Source organism: Neofelis nebulosa, chromosome 8, assembly GCF_028018385.1.
Source record: "Neofelis nebulosa isolate mNeoNeb1 chromosome 8, mNeoNeb1.pri, whole genome shotgun sequence".
Lineage (NCBI taxonomy): Eukaryota > Metazoa > Chordata > Mammalia > Carnivora > Felidae > Neofelis > Neofelis nebulosa.
In genome coordinates, this window is record NC_080789.1 from 45,920,516 (window position 1) to 45,945,667 (window position 25,152).

Genomic DNA, 25,152 nt, shown 5'->3' on the forward strand with positions numbered 1-25,152 from the left:
CGCGAAACAATTAACATGATTCATCACATCAATAAAAGAAAGGACAAGAACCACATGATCCTCTCAACAGATGCAGAGAAAGCATTTGACAAAATACAACATCCTTTCTTGATAAAAACCCTCAAGAAAGTAGGGATAGAAGGAGCATACCTAGAGATCATAAAAGCCATATATGAACAACCCAACACTAATATCATCCTCAATGGGGAAAAACTGAGAGCTTTCCCCCTATGGTCAGGAACAAGACAGGGATGTCCACTTTCACCGCTGTTATTCAACATAGTATTGGAAGTCTTAGCCTCTGCAATCAGACAACACAAAGAAATAAAAGGCATACAAATAGGCCAGGAGGAGGTCAAACTTTCACTCTTCTCAGATGACATGTTACTGTATATGGAAAACCCTAAAGATTCCACCAAAAAACTTCTAGAATTGATTCATGAATTCAGCAAAGTTGCAGGATATAAAATCAATGCACAGAAATCGGTTGCATTCCTATACACCAACAATGAAGTGACAGAAAGAGAAATCAAGGAATCGATCCCATTTATAATTGCACCAAAAACCATAAAATACCTAGTAATAAATCTGACCAAAGAGGTGAAAAACCTATACACTGAAACCTATAGGAAGCTTATGAAAGAAATTGAAGAAGACACAAAAAATGGAAAAAGATTCCATGCTCCTGGATAGGAAGAACAAATATTGTTAAAATGTCGATACTACCCAAAGCAATCTACATATTCAATGCAATACCTATCAAAGTAACACCAGCATTCTTCACAGAGCTAGAACAAATAATCCTAAAATTTGTATGGAACCAGAAAAGACCCCAAATAGCCAAAGCAATCTTGAATAAGAAAACCAAAGCAGGAGGCATCACAATCCCAGACTTCAAGCTATACTACAAAGTTCTAATCATCAAGACAGTATGGTACTGGCACAAGAACAGACATTCAGATCAATGGAACAGAACAGAGAACCCAGAAATGGACCCACAAAAGTATGGCCAACTAATCTTTGACAAAGCAGGAAAGAATATCCAGTGGAATAAAGACAGTCTCTTCAGCAAGTGGTGCTGGGAAAACTGGACAGCAACATGGAGAAGAATGAACCTCGGGGCGCCTGGGTGGCGCAGTCGGTTAAGCGTCCGACTTCAGCCAGGTCACGATCTCGCGGTCCGTGAGTTCGAGCCCCGCGTCAGGCTCTGGGCTGATGGCTCGGAGCCTGGAGCCGGTTTCCGATTCTGTGTCTCCCTCTCTCTCTGCCCCTCCCCCGTTCATGCTCTGTCTCTCTCTGTCCCAAAAATAAATTAAAAAACGTTGAAAAAAAGAATGAACCTGGACCACTTTCTTACACCATACACAAAAATAAACTCAAAATGGATGAAAGACCTCAATGTAAGACAGGAAGCCATCAAAATCCTCGAGGAGAAAGCAGGCAAAAGCCTCTTTGATCTTGGCCGCAGCAACTTCTTACTCAACACGTCTCCAGAGGCAAGGGAAACAAAAGCAAAAATGAACTACTAGGACCTCATCAAAATAAAAAGCTTCTGCACAGCGAAGGTAGCAATCAGCAAAACTAAAAGGCAACTGACAGAATGGGAGAAGATATTTGCAAATGACATATCAGATACAGGGTTAGTATCCAAAATCCATAAAGAACTTATCAAACTCAACACCCAAAAAACAAATAATCCAGTGAGGAAATGGGCAAAAGACATGAACAGACACCTCTCCAAGGAAGACACCCAGATGGCCAATCAACACATGAAAAAATGTTCAACATCCCTCATCATCAGGGAAATACAAATCAAAACCACAATGAGATACCACCTCACACCAGTCAGAATGGCTAACATTAACAACTCAGGCAACAACAGATTTGGTGAGGATGTGGAGAAAGAGGATCTCTTTTGCATTGTTGGTGGCAATGCAAGCTGGTGCAGCCACTCTGGAAACAGTATGGAGGTTCCTCAAAAAAAATAAAAATAAAACTACCCTACAACCCAGCAATTGCACTACTAGAAATTTATCCACGGGATACAGGTGTGCTGTTTCAAAGAGACACATGCACCCCCCATGTTTATAGCAGCACTATCAACAATAGCCAAAGTATGGAAAGAGCCCAAATGTCCATCGATGGATGAATGGATAAAGAAGATGTGGTATATATATACAATGGAGTATTACTCAGCAATCAAAAAGAATGAAATCTTGCCATTTGCAACTACATGGATGGAACTGGAGGGTATTATGCTACGTGAAATTAGAGAAAGACAAAAATCATATGATTTCACTCATATGAGGGCTTTAAGAGAAAAAACAGATGAACATAAGGGAAGGGAAACAAAAATAATATAAAAACAGGGAGGGGGACAAAACAGAAGAGATTCATAAATATGGAGAACAAACTGAGGGTTGCTGGAGGGGTTGTGGGAGGGGGGATGGGCTAAATGAGTAAGGGGCATTAAGGAATGTACTCCTGAAATCATTGTTTCACTATATGCTAACTAATTTGGATATAAATTTTTAAAAATAAATAATAAAATTTAAAAAAAAAAGAAAAAAGAAAGAAAGAAAGAAAATGTGCCACTGTTGGGGGCACCTGGATGGCTCAGTTGGATAAGCTTTCAACTTCAGCTCAGGTCATGATCTCACAGCTCATGGGTCCAAGCCCCACATCAGGCTCTGTGTTGACAGCTTAGTCTGGAGCCTGCTTCAGATTCTGTGTCTCCCTTTCTCTCTGCCCGTGCTGTGCTCGCATTCTGTCTCTGTCTCTCTCTCTTAAAAATAAATAAACATTTAAAAATTAAAGAAAAAAAAAGAAAATAGGCCAGTGTTTCACACTGGGAGACTACAATCCATGTGTGATAAGGCCAAATTATGAACACATGAGAGTTCACAGCTTACCCAACCCTTGGCCACCCATTGTCTGAGAGAGAATAAAAGCCCCAAAGGTGGATTCTCTCAAAGAAAGCTGACAGAGTCAAAGAAGAATCATTAACCCCATGTAAATCTAGAGGTGGTAGGCAGGACTGGAGGAGTGTTCAAGAAACTAAGACAGCAGGAAGAGCATAGTAAAAAGTTCTGAGTTTTGGGGGTGATGTGAAACACTGAAGGAGAAGGAATCAGTCATGAGAATTGTCATGGTGTATGTGCATGAATTTCCTTAACATGGAAGAGCCTCCTCATGGGAAGAGACACGTGAGTCCCAGCTGTGTTAACACTGACTTATCCCTTTGTGCCTGCATCTTCCCCTCGGTAAAAATGGAGATAATCATCTACATCATGGGATTGCTGTGAAGAGTAAATGAGTTGATGAGAGTAGCACCTGGCGTGTTGGGATTATCCTTATTATTGGCATTTTGAGCCCTGCTCCTTTAAATGCAACATCATCCTAATGGTCTATAGGGACCGTGGCTTTATAAAAATTACACATGTTTTAAGGAGCAATATCACCAACAGCTGGGCCAAAGCCAAAGCCTCAGTGTTGGGATAACCTTAAAGAGACAAACCTAAGTGAGGATACGGAGATCCCACATACCCAGCTGAGGAATTTGGTTCTTTGAACGATCGCTTGCCTCGCTGGCTAGACCGACACGATTACTTCGGAGATCAAAGAGGGCCTAAGCCACTTCCAAGTACAGTGAGCACTGACCACTTGACAGTGTGGTGGTCTTCAGCCTAGGCATCCAATGTGGGTACTCACGGTTCTGGGGTGTAGAGGGGGTCCGAGCCATGCCGGACGTACTGAGTGCAATGGAACACTCTGTAGGCCAGTCCTGCCAGAAAGTCTCGTGGACTCAGGTATCCAGCCACCGGCCTCACCGTGAAGCCTGATCTTTCTAAAATGGCAACAGAAAGAACCAACTAAGTATTAATTTGACAAGGTTTGAGGGCCCAAGCAGGGTGTCCTATTATTTATAAGGAGGTTCTAGAAACAAAGTAATCAAGGTCTTAAAACTCTTGACAACTGAATGACGTATACGGTTAACAGCTATCATGTTTGTGGTTTCTGATTACTAAAATATACTCCCAAATGATGGTTTCCAGGGGAACAAGGCATTTATTAAAATGGAGGGAAAAAGTGAAAAAATTTTGAAAGATTTAAATTCAGAAGCTAAATTAGGATAAGAAAGCTCAAATTCACAGGACAAGTGATGCTTACCACGTATTACCTGGTATGTTTCTAAAAGACACACGCCCCCAGGTGGGGATCCATTCTGCCTGTATGTGTTCAGTTAACACACGGTAAATTCACCCCCTTCGCTAGCCTTGTGGAATCAGTTCACACTTCAGCTTTCTATCATCAATACCACCTAACTCCTTCATTCCACATTGCTGTTTTCTACGATATTATGAAAACAATCATATTAATTTCTGTAATTTGAAGAGATACACTAAAGCTCTACATGTCTATTGGTCTATGGTAAGAGGAAACAAAATAAGTGGAATACAATGCAATCTATGAAACTGCCCTATCCTGCTAACTCAATTAGGCCGTGGGTCATCAGTGTTCTCAGTTTAAGCACTACCTAATGCTTGCTTTTCATGAAGGCCCAGGAAATTTACAACGGGAGAACTACTCTTATCTCTGACACCAGCTTTGTAAAGCCTCCCATTCTGAAAACCTCATCTCATTAGGAGAGCGTCTCAGAATGGCTAGAATGGTTTTAAAAGGCAAGAACCAATTAAGCTTATAAAACAAGTTCATCCTGGGATTTCTGGTATCTACATGAAAATATTCCTGTTCTCAGGCCTCCTCAGACCCATAATTCTAACAATAATATGTTCACTCCAAAAGCTTTTCCTTTGGATTTTTCCCTAGAGAATATCAAAAACTTAAGTCTATTTTCTTCTTTTTCTTCTTTTCTATGCAATGAAACCGGTGTATCCCACATGTAGGACCTGTGTGGGGGTGCACAGAGGATTGGTCTTTTTTTGAATAGTTATATATCTTATTTTTATATAATTTTTAAAAATATGTGACTAACATATCATCAAGAACTTTGAATTTGTGGATATCATTGCTTATAAAGTTTCCTTTTTAAATAAATTAGGTATTTATGGGGGCGCCTGGGTGGCTCAGTCAGTTGAGCATCCGACTTCGGCTCAGGTCATGATCTCACAGCTCGTGAGTTTGAGGCCCGCGTCAGGCCCTGTGCTGACAGCTCAGAGCCTGGAGCCTGCTTTGGATTCTGTGCCTCCCTCTCTCTCTGCCCAACCCACTCGCATTCTGTCTCTGTCTCTCTCTAAAATAAACATTAAAAATAACCCAGTGAAGAAATGGGCAGAAAACATGAATAGACACTTCTCTAAAGAAGACATCCGGATGGCCAACAGGCACATGAAAAGATGTTCAACGTCGCTCCTTATCAGGGAAATACAAATCAAAACCACACTCAGATATCACCTCACGCCAGTCAGAGTGGCCAAAATGAACAAATCAGGAGACTATAGATGCTGGAGAGGATGTGGAGAAACGGGAACCCTCTTGCACTGTTGGTGGGAATGCAAATTGGTGCAGCCGCTCTGGAAAGCAGTGTGGAGGTTGCTCAGAAAATTAAAAATAGACCTACCCTATGACCCAGCAATAGCACTGCTAGGAATTTATCCAAGGGATACAGGAGTACTGATGCATAGGGGCACTTGTACCCCAATGTTTATAGCAGCACTCTCAACAATAGCCAAATTATGGAAAGAGCCTAAATGTCCATCGACTAATGAATGGATAAAGAAATTGTGGTTTATATACACAATGGAATACTACGTGGCAATGAGAAAGAATGAAATATGGCCTTTTGTAGCAACGTGGATGGAACTGGAGAGTGTGATGCTAAGTGAAATAAGCCATACAGAGAAAGACAGATACCATATGTTTTCACTCTTATGTGGATCCTGAGAAGCTTAACAGAAACCCATGGGGGAGGGGAAGGAAAAAAAAAAAAAAAGAGGTTAGAGTGGGAGAGAACCAAAGCATAAGAGACTCTTAAAAACTGAGAACAAACTGAGGGTTGATGGGGGGTGGGAGGGAGGGGAGGGTGGGTGATGGGTACTGAGGAGGGCACCTTTTGGGATGAGCACTGGGTGTTGTATGGAAACCAATTTGACAATAAATTTCATATATTGAAAATTAATTAATTAATTAAAAAAATAATTTTAAATAAATTAGGTATTTAAAAGTGAGTCAGTCAACAGACAAATACCACATACATTTACATTATGCTTGCTAGGTGCCAATGAATGGTGCAGACTGAGCTCCCAGTGTTGGGTTGGTAAGGGTTGTGAAAATAACAGCAAGAACAAGAGCAATAATAACTAAGACTCTGCTGTGCTTAACGTATATCAGGAAATAACTATAGGGCTTCTAGGTATAGTGGTTATTTCCTTTCCCAGCCACCTTGCGAGGTAGATTAAAATTGTGATCTCCATTTCCAGAGAAGAAACTGAGGCACAGAGAGGTTAGGATACCTCATTGAGGTTACCCAGCCAAGAACTCAGCCCAGGAATTCTGCAGCCAGATTCTGTGCTATGCCACACCGCCTCTCATCAAAATATTAAGTTGGGAGACAGATGTGGCAAAAATTATGGGATGGTATTCTAATTACTGGAGTCTGAGAAACAACATGGTAAAAAGCAATTCCCGTATATGAGCAATCAAGCCCATGGTAAATCTATAATACGCACATAACTCTGTGGGAAACAAAGAGGGACATGCCAGAGGCAAGGCCGTTAGGGAGAATATAATCCAGTTAAACAACAGCCTAAGACATTATGTAATTAGGCACTAATTAAGTGATACAGATTAGTGGTTCTCAGTCTCTTTGTCTTAGTACCAATATGATGCGTGGTGTTCACACATGGGGCTCTCCCATTGCACTAGGTGTGGTTCTCAGGGTACCTGCTCTCAGACCATGTCTGTCTCTCTCCCGATACACACATGATCTACAAAGAAATCTGAGAGGGAAAGGTCATGGTGACTGTTATGCTCAGGATTCATAGAGGTGGCAGGACTTGCTCTGAGTCTTGAAGAATAGGTAGAATTTGATAGGTAGAGGAGGAATGAGTTTTCTAGCAAGAGACAGAACGTGAGCAAGGGTATGGAGAGCCCACAGGTAGAACAGAGGGTGTGTGCAGCATGGTTGTCACAGGAGACAATCTTGGCAAGCTGGGTCGGGGGCCTTGAATTGAGGCTGAGCCATTCAGAACTTGATTATATACACCAGAGATCAGCACAGCATGGCCTATAGTCCAAATCCAGCTTGTTTTTCTATACCCCATGAGCTAAGAATAATTTTTACATTTTTTTTAATGGTCACATTTAAAAGGTTATCGAAGTACCTACATAATGGCCTCAATTTTGCCTCTTGGCCAACAAAAACTAAAATATTTACTATCTGGGCCTTCACAGAAAAAAAAATCCAGCCCCAGTAACATCAAAGGGGAGCCACTGATAGCTTCTGAGCAGAGATGCCAGGAAGGAAGTAATGCCTTAGGAAGCTTCATCTGGAAGCAGTGGACAAGAGGGTAGAGGGGAGAAGATACAGACATCAAGTCTGTAAAATAGGGACCTCAATTTGGGTGGTGGCAGTGGGATGGAAAGAAAAGAGCAGGTTCATGATGGTGCCAAAGCTAGACGTGGCAATACCTGGAGACTGCGGTAAACTAAATAATAGCCCTCCAAAGATGTCCACATGCCCTAATGTTCTGAACCTGCGAATATGCGGCAAAATGGACTTTGCAGGGGTGATTAGGTTAAGAATTTTCAGATGGGGAGATTATCCTGGATGACTCAGGTGGGTCTGATCTAATTACAAGGGTCCTTACAAGAAGGACAGAGTTAGAGAAGGAGATGTGACAAAGGAAGCAAGAAGTTGGAACGGTGTAAGGAAAAGGCCAGGGGCCAAGGAATGCAGGTGGACTCGAGAAGCTGAAAAGGCAAGGAAATAGAAGCCTCCAGAAAGAATGCAGCCCTGCCAAGACCTTGATTTTAGACTTCTCACCTCCATCACTGTGAGGTAATGCAGTCACTATATCTGTGGTGACATGTTACAGCAGCGATAGGAAACGAGTAACCAAGAACATTTACACAGCTGGGAGGGTGGGTAGGAAGTCAGGGGAGGGGTCCTTAGAAGTGGGCCTAGTGAGTCTAGAGAATAAAGTATCACCGATAGGGACGCCTGGTTGGCTTAGTCGGTTAAGCGTCCAACTTCAGCTCATGTTATGATCTCACACTCCGTGAGTTCAAGCCCCACGTCAGGCTATGTGCTGACAGCTCAGAGCCTGGAGCCTGCTTCGGATTCTGTGACTCCTACTCTCTCTGCCCCTCTGCCTCTCACTCTGTCTCTCTCTCTCTCAAAAATAAATAAACATTAAAAAAATTTAAAAAATAATAAAGTATCACCGATAGAAAGGGTAGGCAGGCAAGGAAGTGAGTCCCAGGAGAGGAGGAGGGCAACAAGGCTTCTGCTTTTACCACTGCTACGATGGAAACAGGGGGAGAGGAAAGAACAGAGAACCCAGAGACTCAACCCCAGTGAAGCTCAGAGGAGAGAGTGCAGCCACATGAAACCCCACCCCCATTGGCCACGCCCAGAAGCTCTCCCAGTTGCTGTCCCAGGAGGGCCAGGGAGGAGAGTGACCACGCAGAGGACATGAACTTGAGGTATCACTGTACCTCATCTTGTTCTTTCCCATATCTGCCATGACTATGGTCCCTGGCACATAATTTATTCATACAAAAATTGCTTTGATTAATTGACTGGTTTCCCCCAAAGGAAAGTCACTAGTGTTCAAGATCACCCATGATATTTCTTCATGCAGTACATAATTTTTAACAAAGCAAATAAAATGTCACCTTTGAGGCCGATCTATCCCTAGGTAGCCCCACAGAGTAGTTCCTGGATCAGAAAATCTCAAAGCTGAACTTGCAAACATCCTTTGGGGTTTACCACATAAACAGCCAACCATGAGAGAGCCCACCGGGCCCCTGAGTGGTATGAACAGCTGAGTCCCTCTCCCTGCCCATGGTCCCTGCTCTGCTTTCCGCAGGTGGTCCCAGGTATCACTGCTTCCGTGCTCTCCTTTTTAAATCAAAGGGAGTTTGTCCTTTTTTGTAAAAAGGGCCATTGCTGCAATGTGTGTCCTTGGTGGACAAACAAGGATGTTGGCTGGGAAGAGAAGAGACAGCCTGTGTGAAATCTTACCTTTCAGAAACACGGACACATCTTCAAGTTGAGGCACATTGTCCTCCCGGTAGCCACAGTGTTTAGTCAGCAGAGGGAAGTTTTTCAAATACTCCCGGCAAGCATGAGTGGGATACAGTTTGGAGAGCTCTCGGAACACAACGCCCCATGTTTTTGTTTCTTCCTCCGTGTACTCCACCCTGGGAATGGGCTGGCCACTGGGCAAGAGAGAAGACCGAAGAATGAATCTAGCTCTGTAACTGAGTTAAATGTCTTCTCACTTCATACCTACCATTATTTTTTTTTAATTTTATTTATTGATTTTTTTAACATTTATTTATTTTTGAGAAACAGAGATAGAGCATGAGTAGGGGAGGGGCAGAGAGAGAGGGAGACACAGAATCCGAAGCAGGCTCCAGGCTCTGAGCTGTCAGCATAGAGCCCGATGCAGGGCTTGAACTCACGAGCTGTAAGATCATGACCTGAGCCAAAGTCAGACACCTAACCGATGGAGCTACCCAAATGCCCCAAGAATTATTTTTTTAAGTAAATTCTAACCTTCTAAATCTGTGTATTTGGACTTCTATATAAATGATTTGATTAAGTTATATCTTCACACATCCTTATGGAAACTGGATAGGATATATGTTCTTACACTGAGATCAATAACTAGTAAGAGTTCTGCGTTGGGAGAAACTGATTTAGGTACAAAGCTGTGCTCTGGAAGCCTTTTCTGCAATCACCTAACAGTGGCAATAAAGGATGTTTTCTCTAGAAAATGAAATTGCCTGTGGGTTCTCTTTCCCTTGTGGGAAAGTCACCCTAATCTCTGAGTGTAATTTTGAGATTGTTTTGTTTAGTGAATAAAACGTCTGGGAAATGCTAAAAAACAAACAAACAAACAAACAAACTATACTGAATTCTTGGGGTGTCTGGCTGGCTCAGTCAGTAGAGCATGTGACTCTTGGTCTTGGGGTTGTAATTTTGAACCCTACACTGGGTGTGGAGATTCCTTAAAAATAAAATCTTAAAAAAAAAAAAACTATACTAAATTCTAAAGTGAGAGTTTTACAAACTTCCCAAGAGGGCCATTCATTACACATCATGTTGGTAGGTTCATACGTTAAGCTTTCTCACTTTAGTAGAGGGGGTCAGCAAACTTCTTCTGCAAAAGTCCACAAAGTAAATATTTTTTAATGGTTATTATTTATTTTTGAGAGAAAGAGAAAGAGACAAACAGCCAGAGCATGAGCAGGGGAGAGGCAGAAAGAGAGGGAGACACCAAATTCAAAGTAAGTTCCTGTCTCTGAGCTGTCTGCCCAGAGCCTGATGTGTGTCTTGAACGCATGATCTATGAGATCATGACCTGAGCCTAAGTCAGATGCTCAACTAAGTCACCCAGGCGCCCCATATGAAATAAATATTTTAAACTTGTGTGCCATACAGTGTCTGTCAGAACTGTTCAAGTCTGCCATTGTATCTCAAAGACAGCCAGAGACAATATGTAAACAAATGAACATAGTTGAATCCTAATCAAACTTTCATTACAAGACCAGACAGCTGGCTGGAGTTGACCTACAAGCAGTAGTGCTGATGCCTGGATTAGAATATCAAGAGGTGACTCAGGACTGGAACGGGCACTGAGAGCTTCCTGGAGGAGGCTAAGCCTTGTCCCAGGGAGGATTTGTGAGTTCCCGGACAGAAGGGTAAGGGGGAATTGCTGTTCTAACAGTAGCCAGTAGCCATGAGCAGGAAACAGAGCTCCTGAGGCAGCCTGGGACCAGTAGAAGGAGGGGAGTATGGAAATGTGCCTTTACAAAGCTACTGTTTGACAGACCAGAATCCAAATTTAGCCTCTGATTAAGATACCTATTTTAAACGTGAATTAGGGTTTGAGAAAACCTCTCATGACATACTCAACAGCCACCTGCAGCACCCCTCCCTCCCCGCCCCCCCTCCCACTGCCCACCTTGGCTACTCAGTCAGAAGTTCTGGTCCTGCAGTCAGCACATATATGCACACAACATATGGAAGTCCAAATACATACACATCAAACTAGGAATTCTACCGCTGCCATCTACATAACCCAGCCTGCAGCAGGCAGCCACCACAGGAACCCAACCAGGCAGCGAATTGCCACTCAGGGTTGCAGCAGCTGCAGGGCGCCTTCAACAAGCTGGGACCACCAGGAGTACCCCCTGAGGAAGCAAAAAAAGGGAAGGAGACAATTACAAGATCAGGCTAACAAACAGATCCAGCAACCATTCTGTATACTTCAGTGCATTCCTGCCAAAATGCTTTCTGTTTAAATGTTAGGTCCAAATGTGGTTCCTACTGCCCCAAATAATTTTTATTTAAAAAAATATTAACTGCAGTACATGAGGGAAAACACACGTAAGAAAGAACAAGAAATTAGCATTTGCTTTCTCTAAGTACCAAGACTGGGGCTTATGCAAACCAAATTAGAACAAGATTAGCCTTGTTTAAATTTGGCTGTTGATAACAAATAAAAAATTACAACCTGGCAAATATTTGCGGAGAAGATCAAGACTGCTAAGACTTAGCATCTATGATAAGTTTAGAATGAAAGCTTGAAATGGAAAGGTAAAAAGAGAAAGGATGTGATGAAATAAATATACAAATGGTCTGCCTCTGGTTCCAGAAAATTCAACGAAATCTATTTGAGTCAGGTAAGCCAATAAAACCAATAAGAGCTGTGCACAATCAGAAGTTAGGAGAGCGATGAGGCTGAAACAATAAATGAAATATTGAGACGCCATTTGAAAAGAATCGTTAGGTCAAACTTTTCCCTTCGATACTAATCTGCAAACCTTTCAAAGGGGAGCTGAATGTAGCCCACAGCAAACAGCAGAAGGAAAGCAAGTGTGAGGGAGAATGGGAACAAAGAGTTTTACAGATCTGTTACTGAGTAACGAATCTCCAGGGTCAGTCTTGGGTATATGGAGAGTCTTGTACATTTTCATTTGTGTCCCCTGTCTGTCCTGCCTGGATGGCTAATTAGCCTACTCCCTGAGTTCTCGGCTGCCTGTATGGCTGCTACCCCAATGGCAGGTAAGGCTGACCCTGATCGTATTGAGACAGCTCATTCCATTGTAGTCCCTACCCCCCCCCCCCCAGGTAACTAGGTAAATGTTTAAAAAAATTTCTGACGTTTATTCATTTTTGATAGAGACAGAGTGTGAGCGGGGGAGGGGGAGAGAGAGAGGGAGACACAGAATCTGAAGCAGGGTCTAGGCTCTGAGCTGTCAGCACAGAGTCTAGCATGGCGCTTGAACTCACAGACCATGAGATCATGACCTGAGCTGAAGTCGGATGCTTCACTGGCTGAGCCACCCAGATGCCCCTCTAGGTAAATGTTTAGGGGCGCCTGGGTGGCTCAGTTGGTTGGGCGTCCGACTTCAGCTCAGGTCACAATCTCACGGTCCGTGGGTTCGAGCCCTGTGTCGGGCTCTGGGCTGATGGCTCAGAGCCCGGAGCCTGCTTCCGATTCTGTGTCTCCCGCTCTCTCTGCCCCTCCCCCGTTCATGCTCTGTCTCTCTCTGTCTCAAAAATAAAATAAACGTTAAATAAATAAATAAATAAATAAATAAAAGCCAACAGCATCACAAAGCAAATCCTAATTTGATCCATTTAATTTCTATCATTAATATTCAAAATACCAATATCCAAGCAAAAACAAGAAATTTCCTATTTTTCTCTGTAGTTAGTAAGAGTATATAATTAAACCCCATCCTTGAGGGCTCACTATGGGCCAGACACTTTTTTAAGGTTAAGTGATTTTTTTATTAATTAGTCCACTTGAGTCTTACAACAACTCTGTGTGGTAGACACTATTATTATCCCCATTTACAGATGAGGAAATTGAGGCTCAGAGAGATTAGGCTATTTGTCCTAAAATCATGGAGCCAGGCTTAAAACCCAGTCAGTCTGGCTCAAGATTGTCTGTAGTCTTAATTAATTGGTATATACCAATGAAATAAAAAATGTATTCCAGACACCAATTTGTTTTCATGTACCAAACTGAAATAAGACTTATAGGTATGTATATTTATATATAGAAAAGCTACTATACAATCATATTAATAATGGTCCTTCATTTTTTTATAGATCACGTAAAGTATGTACGTATTTATTCACTTATTTAACCCTTTCAGTATGACTGGAGATACTGCTTAGAGCACTAGGAAAGCATATATGTTTTTAAAACTTTGAAATTTGACATTTGGAAAAATTAAAACTGTAGTCATGGGGAAAACAGAATGCCTTGCCCTTCTTTGCCCTTGTCATGGATTAATGTATTTTTGTGTGTGAATTATATATGAAAAGGATGACAGGAGGCCCTTTTTAGGGCCTATGTTATATACCCATAATCATTTCATATCTATCTGTGGGTACACATTCTAATGTATATGTAATATTTCAGCATCCTTAATCTCTGCTCTGGCCCAAAACTAAAGTCACTTAAGTACTTCACATTCTAGAGAAAGCCCCTAGCAGCTGGAGCTGGCCAGCCCCTTGCAGGGCTTATTAAAAGGCAGCAGAAATGGTCCTACTTCTAAAAAAGTTCTCTCAGGGGTGCCTGGCTGCCTGGCTGCCTGGCTGGCTGGATAGAACACGCAACTCTTGATCTCGGGGCTGTGAGTTCGAGCCCCACGTTAAGTGTAGAGATTACTTCAAAATAAAATCTTAAAAAAAAAAAGTTATCTTATACCATCCTTCCCACTTCACCCCCAAACCTCACCCACCAGTCTAACAGGATATAAGAGATGTGCAGGATTGTGGGGAAGGCCAGCCTTTGAGGAAAAGGCAGGTTCTTTCCCCTTACCCAAGTGAGGAGGGTAGGCTGTGCGCATACATGTCAAACATTTAGAGGGACCTCCCACAAGAAGTGGGACCTGGCATCTCGTTTCCCAGCTGGACCCTGGCAGAGCAGCAGGACCATGGGACCCCCCACTCTGGTGTGGCCACCAGTGGAGCAGCAGAGGACAGGAGGGTATCTGGAAGCTAGGAGTAGAGTGCTCTATGGGAAAGAAGAGGGGCCCTTTGACATGTGTCCTCTGAAATTGGAAGTTCACAGGAACGTGGAGCCAGATGCCCAGCAAAATCTAGAGATTTTGGTGGAATCCAATGTGATGTGCCTGGGAGGAAAATGCAGAGGCCTCAGCCCCTCTAATTCTGCTCAGTCCTCAGGAGGCAGAAGTGGCTCCCAACACTCCTGCTTTGTGAGGGGTTCATTTCCAAGCTCTGGTGCACACAACCTGGAGAAGGGGTTGGTGGTGTGGCCACTGACAAGGCCAAGGGGATGCAGGGCGCATGTCTGTAAGGATGGAGGTCGGGGGAAGGGTGCAACCCCAAGAAACTATACATCACGCTCTGCAGAGACCATATCAACAGAGACCACCCCAGCAGAAAGGATCTGTCTAGACCCGGGTAATCCTTGTTCTAACAATCCTGTAAAAAGTTCTCAGCCACCTCCCTCCCTCCTTTTAGCTTCTAACTCTAGAGGAACGAAGTCTTTGAAGAGAGAAGAAAAGGTGTCTCAGAACCAGCATACGCACATTTACACACAGACACATTCACTCCAAATAACAGAGGGGGAAGGAGGATACACTTTGAATCAAGTTTGAGATTAATCTTTTTTTAAATGAATGGGACTAGGCTTTAAATACCCAAATGAGACTGTACTAATAATTGAAAATGACAGCAAATTAGATGTTGCTAAGGAACTTGCTTCCCAGCAGGAAAGTAGAATTCAACACAACACAGTTGAAAGCAGTGAGTGGGGAAAATAAAAACATTTTACCGTTGGTATAAACCCCAACAAGATGAGACTTCTCAACAAACTAATGACATGTAAATATTATAATTAGATCTTTAGGGAGTCTCCTCCATGTATATGGAATTAGTTGGGATTCCACAATTCTCAATAACTGCCAAAATGATTATTCACAGATTCCTAAATTACTGGAGAAAAATAGACCCAACTTTCAGTAGCTTCTATTCACTGCCGATTCCGTTCCCTTACGAAAGATGGTAAATTAAGGCTTTATAAACACAATAGGGAACCAGTGCTCGGTGAAGACAATACCAGGGAAAGGACTACAGTGGTCACCGTAGATTTGAGGCTTGATGATGGGAAAAAAGAAAACCCTGGTGCAATATGTTACTCAGAGATGACTAGGAACCTCCTTTGTGAATATTGAAGGCTGTGGGAGGCATCTTTCTGCCTATAAGTTTAAATGCCATGCTTCCTAAAAGTGGGGATGATTCTGAAAAACCTGCCTTGTCCCCACAGAGAGAAGAAAGTGGAAAGTACAGAGACAAACATAACTGGGGACAGGTACATTTATAGTCATTGTAGGCAAGTCCCGAGCTTGTTAAAGTTGTTTAGCAAATACATTTTTGCTACTGAAAGCCAGGGACATACACGTACCGCCGGGAGGCTGAAATTATGGGAGTTCTTTCAATAGCCAGATGAATAAGGCAACAATGCCTTTTGTTTTATGTAACTATTTCTTTGATCTTCTGCTCCAGCAGGTCCAACCACAAGACATTTTTCTTATACATTTTTTTTTAATGTGGGATTGGAAAATACTTGATTCCAGCGGTACACCCTGGCTGCCTCCTGGAGTCCTTGCTGGTGGGATTCCAAATGTGAGATGCACTCTCTTTGCTTATGTTATCTTTAGAGGAATTCCAGAGTCCGGAAGCAATTCCCTTATTCAGGGGAGGAAGATGTAACAGGCTGCAACTGATAGTATTTACATCAAGATGGCAACATTGGCTGAAACACAAGGCAGATTGTGCTCTTTGAAAACAGTTGGATCTCCTCGGTGGCAAGAACCAAGCAGAGCAGAAGGTAAACAGAGAATTGGTTAAAGGGACGGGGGAATCTGATAGAAACAGGAATGAACTCATTTTCTATTTGCTTTCATTACATGCTCCTCGGGCCAGGAGATGCCTCACTTATTCAACAGCTGTTTATCTGCCTGGAATAGACTATCCCTCTCCTCTCTGCCTCATCTTTTCTCCCTTCCTCACCTTAGGCAGTTCTCTTGATTGACACTTCCACCTGGGGGTTTGCAGAAGGGAAATGAGAAGAGATGAAATGTAAAAATCCATCAACTTTGCAACTCATTAGCAATTAGCAGCTCCGCTAAGGGTTTGAACCAGGCCTTTGGAGGAAGAGTATGGAAACATAAAGGCAGGAAGTCTCTGTCTCTGCTCCTTCTTGACTTATGATGCACCCACATGCTGCCCTCCTCAACAAGCAATGTGCCACATACCCTGAATTCTGCATAACTTTCAGGGAGCTTCTGTAATCCATCCTCTTTCCTTCCCATCCAAGAAAACATAGAAGAACGTAGAAGAGTAAGACTGACATTATTCTAACTTATAAGACTAATCTTTATCTTGATCCAATGGAATTTTTTTAAAAGAAATATTCATCATTCACAAAATTTACTATCAATTGTTACCAAGAATGTTACACTTCATACAACTGAGGTGTGAGTCAGTCACTTCTGATTCTGGTGTAACTGGTGACCATAATGTCATCCAGTTCTGTGCCAGTTGGTACCACCTTCATGAAACAGCAGCACCTGCAACCAGGTGTCCCCAGACTAGAGTTGTAAAGGTCCACAATTGTTCAACAGGAAGATGGCTTATGCTTCCGGGACTGGAAAAAATGTTGCCACAAACCAGAACAAACAAAATCCTAAGAAGTGGATGGATTCCATTAAAATTTAACCAAAAAGCAAATGCCATTTTTTCTGATTTCCAAAAGCCAAGGGAAAAACGTCTAAGGCTCCTGCATTTGATAAAATTACACTTCAGAATTCAGACCATAAAGGACACTCAATAACTTTATGATGAAATACTGTCAGCAATACCAGGGGGATGGGGTGGGGGAAGTAACGTATCCAAATATAATACTCGACTAAGTCTACTCCCCCATTACAATATACGCTCCTTGAAGGCAGGGATTTTTGTTTGCTTCGTTCATTTTTGCATCCCTGTCACCCAGAGAAGAGCCTGGAATATACAGGTGTTCAACAAATGTTATTTGTTGAATAAGTAAATCAATCAATCAGACTAAAGCAAACCACAAATTTAAGGGTTGAGAAAAATTATAGGTATGTACCACAAAGTCTGGCAGATATGTATTTGTCTTACTCCATCTACACTGTCAGCGCAGAGCCCCACACGGACTCCATCTCACGAACCGTGAGATCATAACCTGAGCTGAAATGAAGAGTCGGACGCTTAACCAACTGAGCCACCCAGGCACCTCCCTGCCTCATATTGTAATTGCTATCAAAAAAGTAAGTCCAAAGACCTTGATATTTTAGTACGTTTTCTGGTAGCTTCCAATTATCCCTATGTACTACATACCTTATATGTAAGGGTTTCTTTTTTCTAATTTTCTTAACTCCGGCTTCCCAGGCATTGTCACCTATCCTACTTGTAGCCTAAATTTTCATCAGGAAACAAAGCAACATCTACAAACCCAAGGGGACATAAAAGCCAAACTTAGCTGAACACAGGGATGTTTCCTTTGCTGGACATCTTAAGGAATGAACTTTCAAAGATATTTTCAAAGACACAGAGCATGATGATTGAATGCTATTTTTCTAAAAGGAAAGTCACAAATCAGTACAGTGACATAACAACCATCTGTGTTATATCAGGATTTCAAGCCATTCGAGTTGTCTGACATAAATAAAGTGGCTTGATGAGAGTTCATTTGGTAAGGAGACGGGCAGCCCGAGATGGCTACGCTACACAATAGAGTAAACGTAAAGGCACAAACTCATTTTCAGCTAGTCCCCTAGGCCAGTCAGGTAAAGAGCATTTGTGATCACATATTTTATTTGCTTTTGCAAATGAGTTTTGCGCACATGAATTCTCGCAAATGAGTCTATGGGCCCTAAGGAACTTTCAGATGGTGGCAAACAAAAACGTTAGTTTGTTTTGTTCACATTGTTAATATTGGTGCTGCCTTTACAAGAGCATAATGAAAATAAACTATTACACCTAGGGAGCCTCAGGGAGAGTGAAAATTTAACTCCTGGAAATTATTTGTTTTTATGTGTCCTATGCACCCCAGGATAGGGCTTCCCACCATTTTCTCGCCTTGCAGAAAGCCCTCTTCACATTCTAGAGGAGTGATTTTCTTCCACCAAAACTATCATGATATTAAATACAAAGAGCAACAACAATGGGTCTAACATCCATCGATGCGTGCCTGTTCAACATACAGAAGGAAGTGGAACTCAGAGAATACAATCCAGAAAAGAGCTGCAATTCAATAGCAGCCAAAATCTCAGGGCACACTGGAATGAAGAGACCCAGCCCAGGGTCTCCAAGGACTCCAAATGTAATCCCATACATCTTGCATCATGACCAACAGGGACCAAACATTGCTAATTACTGGGCCTTGATGTCTTTTAGCGGTGGATGAGTGAATATGGTTACCCTACAGTTCATGGCCCTAAGGAAACTGATAATAGCATCCATCCATTCATTTAACTGTAACAATAACAGGAACATAATAGCATATCACATGGATAATGTCATATAATGCTCACCTTCTCAAGTAATTAAATGGCTGTTAGTATCCCTATTTTATGGTTGAGGAAACTGAAGCTTACAGACATAGTCATCTCTCCAAGATCAAACAGCCAGTAAGTGGCCCAGCAGGGATTCAGATTATAGAAGGCTAGCCCTAGGGACCCCACACTTCACCAACACACCTCAGTGCAAGGTACTAAGTACCTAATGTGTAGGAAGCATGGAAGTTGGCTTCTGTTTCCTCATTTGAAACTGAGGGAAATAAGATAACCATACAATGCTGAGAAGATCACATGATGTCATCTGGAAAGCACCTGGGCCAATGCCTAGCACCTAACAGGTACTCAGTACAGTTGGATCCCTTTCTCCAGGCAAAAAGGAATGAATAAAATCTCATCACTTCCCTGCAGGGTTGGGAATAGGTCTGAAGACAAAACAACACTCTTCTGTATAAATCCATACACCTCTCAGACAGGACTCATGGAAAATAATTTTAATCCTTCATGTTCCTGGAAATCATTTTAAAGTAAAATACTCATATCTCATTCCCTGTGAAAGAAGTTAGAATTTGGTGCAACTCCTGTCCTTGTCAGTGACACCAGGCCATACTGTGCTAATGTTTTCCCCAGCTGTGGGAGCCATGTTATAATCAGACAACATCCTACTGAGGCATTCATGCACATCTAAAAAACCCGCCAAGCCCAAAAATTGAAAAGGAGAAACCTTTTCCAAATCAATTTCCCCTTTTGTCTTTCTTTCAATTCTCAGGCTCCCTTCCTTTCAGCCATTGAGCTGAACTTCAGGTAGAGAGAAACATTTGGCATGAAAATGATTCTTCCATAAAGCCTGACATCTTTTAAATACTTCCAAGAACTATGCATTTCAAATACGCCGAGACTTCTGTAGAGAGAATAACTTTTTAAAAACCCAATCATTTAATTCTTCTGCTCTTGTTTTCAACCTGTGTATAATATCATCTATGTCAGATGGAAGTTGCTAAATAGAAAAAAAAGAAAAAGAAAAAGAAGCATGGCCTCCTGAGCAGAGAAAGATATTTAGATTCTCCAGAAGAAGCACTCTTGAAAATCCTAATGTGACCTTCCTCAGAAACCATTGCAGTCATCTGGGAAATGACCCCAGCACAACAAATATTTGGTTTTGTTCTACTTTTCAATTTACCGCTCCATTTCAGAGAAATTAAAGCATCAACAACTGGTGTTTATGCAGGAGTCACAAAGTACCCAAACAGCCACATATATCTCAGTTTCATTCAAAACCTGGGAAAGCAAATCAATGGAGGATAATGGAATGGGATACAATTAGCTCAGTAGGGGAGAAAACATATTTGCCTTCTAAGGTGCGTCTCCTAAAAAGGCAGAGAAGGGAAAAAAAATTAAAGCTTGGGCCCACATCACAACAAAGCCCACAATTCATCAAGGTGACCATCTGCCAGCAAAACTGATGAGGAAAATAGAACTAAGGATAAAAACTTGCCGCCCCCCACCGTTAAGTTTTCTTCCCTGTTAAGAAAGCAGAACTTTTCCCTTTCATTCTTCCTCCACCTTCTATTTGTGATGTTTCCAATTAAGATTCACCTATCTAAAAATAGGTAGTGTGGCACTCATAACTCCTGTTAGTAATGTATTCCTTTTAGCTACATTCTGAAACCAAGCAGGATCCATAAATCATGACTTTTCTCCCATGAAATGAGAAATGCTAGGGTCACCTGAAATTTCTAGGAAGGTGGAGAAGTGGAGCCACCCCAGTTATACTTCTGCAAGTTGCAATAATTGCAAATGCCTCCTAGGAAAGACACAGCATCGGTAATCCTCCAGCTCAAACAAAAGCTAAGTCGCCACAGGTTCCTGAGGTCGGGAAACCCCCGTGTGGACAGTCGTGGGCGCGGGAGGTAAGCGCAGGGTGGCATCGGCTCTACCAGTATCTGCCAAACAGTTCTACTGGAGGTCTGGAGCCTGCCTGTGTCTCTGATCTGTCCCCCTCCTTCCTTTTCTTTGCAAACCTAGGGGACTCCTGCAGAGTCATGTAGCGCAAGAGGAAACAGAGAAGACCTCCCAACAAGTGAGATGCTGGCTTGGAAGTCACATCCATTCCATACTATGTATCTATTCAACATCTTCGAGGGCTTGGCATTTCAGTCCCAGAAAGTTGTGTTGACATGTGGTATCTGGGGCTGTGGGTGGGGGAAGAGGAGGATGGCAAAATAGCCCTCCTCTGCTTTGGTGAGAAGAGGAGGTTAGAATCATCGCCAGTCCATGCTGAATGAGAGGACTCTCTCTCTCTCTCTGATGGAGCAGAGTAGAATATTCGCAAGCTCCCCCAAATTGAATGTGCCTGCTGGGCTGGTGATTGCACTTTTCAAATATGCCAGTCCCCATTTGGGGCTGTTTTGTTTTAGAGTCTCTGTGTAGCTGTGTACTTATGCTCACAGCAAACGAATCACAAAGGGTGCAATTCTGTTAAATCAAAAAATCAAGAAATAAATAGTTTGGCGACTAGAAAAAGCCAGAGAGGGACAAATCCCTGGCAGTTGTTTTTCAAGCTTCAGCGCAGCTGTGTTTATTTCCCTCCATCATCTATCCCACAAGGGGCAGGCCTCAGGCAGGACAGGAAGAACACAGGACCTGGCAGGCCGGGCGAAATTGCTACACAGTTTGGGACATGGCTCTACCTCGCCAGGGCCAGGTACATGTTCCAGGCACCCTGTGACATGGCTTAGCCTTGAAGTCAGACTGGCTGGTTTAAGTCCTGGCTCCATAAAGCCTTAAGTGAACCGAACACATACAAGAACTGTGCATTTCAAATATGCTGAGAATTCTGTAAAGAGAATGACTTTTTAAAATGCCAAGTCTTAGTTCTGTGACTGCTATTTTCGACCTGTGTATGATATCACCTATGTCACATGGCAGTGCTACAGACATGGCTTCTTTTTTTTTTTTTCAAGTTTTATTTTTTTATTTTTTTTTTAGCGTTTATTTATTTTTGAGACAGAGAGAGACAGAGCATGAACGGGGGAGGGGCAGAGAGAGAGAAGGAGACACAGAATCGGAAGTAGGCTCCGGGCTCCGAGCCGTCAGCCCAGAGCCCGACGCAGGGCTTGAACTCACGGACCGTGAGATCGTGACCTGAGTTGAAGTCGGACGCTTAACCGACTGAGCCACCCAGGCGCCCCCAGACATGGCTTCTTGAGCAACGATGGAGAGTGTCTTTAAGAGAAGTACACTTGAGGGGGGCCTGGGTGGCTCAGTTGGTTGAGTTTCCGACCTTAGCTCAGGTCATGATCTCAGTTTGTGAGTTCGAGCCCCTCATCGGGCTCTGTGCTGACAGCTTAGAGCCTGGAGCCTGTTTCAGATTCTGTGTCTCCCTCTCTATGCCCCTCCCCTGCTCATGCTGTCTCTGTCTCTCAAATATAAAATAAAACATTTTGGGGCACCTGGGTGGCTCAGTCGGTTAAGCGTCCGACTTCGGCTCAGGTCATGACCTCATGGTTCGTGAGTTCAAGCCCTGCATCAGGCTCTGTGCTGACGGCTCAGAGCCTGGAGCCTGTTTCAGATTCTGTGTCTCCCTCTCTCTGACCCTCCCCCGTTCATGCTCTGTCTCTCTCTGTCTCAAAAATAAATAAACGTTAAAAAAATTTTTTTTAATAAAATAAAACATTTTTAAAAATTTAAAAAAAGAGAGAGAGAAGTACACTTGAGAGTCCTGTAAGCAACCTTATTCAGAATCTATTCTGGTCATCCGGGAAACAAACCCAGGCCTACAATATTCGCTTTTTTCTTCCTACTCTTCAACTGATTGCTCAATTTCAGGGAAGTTAAAGCATCCACGGCTGGTGCTTTTATGCAAGTAACATGATCAGCTGTGTCACCTTTAGCAGATTTGTTAAGGTCTCTGAACCTCAGTCTTCTCATCTTCAAAATGAGCACAATAATGGCACCTATCCCAAAGGTTTTTTTGTGAGGTTAAATGAGCAAACATAAGCAAAGTGTTGAGCGCAGTGTCCAGCACATGGCAGGAATTTTACTGAAAGAAGCAAAAACTACCCGAATATGCCAACTGAGTGGTATCTACAGTGAACACTCCTACCACCATCAGCCATTCAGGGATTGAGCCAACACAGTCCAGATGCAACCCGCACCCTCTAATCTTAGCTGAAACTCACTGGCCTGGGAAGGCCTTGGAGAGAGGGCCAATGTTTCAACTGAAGAAGCGAGCTGCATGCAGGAGTTACATGAAACTGAAAAGTGTACACACACACACACACACACACATACACATACACACATATATTTTTGAAAAGCTTCTTTAACCCAGCCCACCATGGTGCCTGAAATTCCCTGATTTATTCACTCCTTAAGGTCCTTTATTCATTTTAAATGAGCTTAACGAATGATTACACAGATTCGAGGAACACCAGCTACTTAACACATGATAATAATAATCACATCTACTATAGATGCAACCCCAGCTTACACCAGCCAGCACCTGGGCCCTGTAATCACTGGTAATCCCCCCAACCAACAAGGTGGGTAAATATCGTGCCCGTTTTAAGGTAAGAGCACCGAGACGCAGAGAGACTAGGTCAGCGCTCATGGCCCCCGAGCGTATTTGGTGGAGCAGGAGTTCAAACCCAGCTCCCTCTAGCTCCAAAGTCTATCCGTTCTTCCACATGTGCTGCCACACCTGTGCTCTCATGAGGAGGACTTCTACAGACAGTACACTAGACCCAGTGTGGCGGAGCTGTTCGAGAGGGTCTTGAAGAAATAAAATTGAACACAACCTCGGTATATGGCAGCCAACCTCCTTCGCCTCCAGTGAAGCCTGACTCCTGGCCTCTATCCCATGTGTCCCCTCCCATAGGGTGGCAGGGTTGGGCAATGAAAACAAGAGAATATATCAGGAGTGATGGTATGTCCCTTCTGAGGCTACGTCACAAAAGGCATGGTAGATTCTACCTTGCTTTCCTTTGGGCCACTTGATTTGGGGGAAGCCAGCTGCCCTATCTTGAGGACACTTGGCAGCCTAGCAGAGGGACCCATGTTGTAAGAAACTTTGGCATCCAGCCAACAGCCATGTGCATGACCATATTGGAAATAGATCTTCCAGCCCTAAGCTTTCCCTGGTCAATACTTTGACTCCAGCTTCATGAGAGGCCCTGATCCACAACCACCCAGCTAAGCCCCCTCTAATTCCTGGCCCTCAAAAATTTTGTGAGATAGTAAATTGTTGTTTTAAGCTGCTCAATTTGGGGGTCATTTGTTATACGGCAATAAATAACCCATACAGTGTAAAAAAATCAGACAATTTCAGGGCCTAAAGAGAGTCTTGGCCAAGGGGAATGGAGAAGGGTACTAACCAAAAGGTAATACAAAGATTTGGAACATGCAGGTAGACAAAAAGGAGAGACCAGTTGAAGTGAGAAAAATTAGACTAATATTAGCAAGCACTTATGTAGCATTTCCTATACGGTGTTCTAAGTACTGTTAATATATTAGCTCACTTAGTCCTTTTAACAACCCTAAAAAGCAGTAGTAGAGTTACCCCCTGTATCCCAGATATGGAAACTGAGGCATAAAAGACAAATCATTTGTAGGAGTCACTCAGCTGGCAAGTGTTTAAAGCCGGAATTCACCCCAGGCTTCTGCACTCTTAAGTACACCACACACTGCCTCCCACGTTGAAAGAAAAACCAGAGAAAGCAACCAAGGCCCTCCAAGTGGGCCAGGAGTCTGAGTAAACCCCAGGCTTTTGGTGTAGACTCTTTGATTATTGTTTTGAGAGAGATAAGAATAAAGTACACTGTATGGCAATGTTCCATTGATTTCACTGAATCCTCAAAATACTCCCAGGAGAAAGGCAGAAGAGATATTATTATCCCCAACTCACAGAGGAGAAAACTAAGGCTGCGAGATGGACTGAAGTGGTTCCCTGACTTCATTTGAAGTCAAATGAGTTTTCTTGGCAGGTCAGGGAATTTTCCAGCTTGAAGCAAATTCTGACCATTTTGAATCTCCCTTGTTTACCTCACCCTCTGACATTGCATTTACCTATTTACATTTCAGATTCCATGGACTAAAAATAAATAAATAATAAATAAAAGAGGACGTAGCCCCTTGAGAAGGACGGAAGGTTCATGTACTCCCTTAATTTCAACCAGAAGAAAGTACATCCATAACAAAACACAATCACAATAATATTCAAAATCAATTTAAGCAAACAAGAGTGGCATAATTAAAGTCAGAGCTCGGGGCCTCTTTCCAAGAGAGTAAGATGGATTGACATAACTCCCACCCCCCACACACCAAAAATATAATTAAATATGCATGCATACTGTTGAGGAATAATCGTTATAA

The 25,152-nt window shown here is 42.8% G+C and overlaps 1 protein-coding gene across 1 annotated transcript in view; it reads right to left on the reverse strand.

The window, feature by feature from the left end:
* TPH2 (tryptophan hydroxylase 2) overlaps positions 1-25,152 on the reverse strand; it is a 107,420-nt gene that overhangs the window by 64,801 nt on the left and 17,467 nt on the right. The window contains exons 6-7 of the mRNA XM_058742023.1: positions 9,209-9,405; positions 3,712-3,847 (exon numbers count right to left, since the gene is read on the reverse strand). Coding sequence (XP_058598006.1) covers positions 3,712-3,847; positions 9,209-9,405 — 333 coding nt within the window. The remainder of the gene's footprint in view (positions 1-3,711; positions 3,848-9,208; positions 9,406-25,152) is intronic.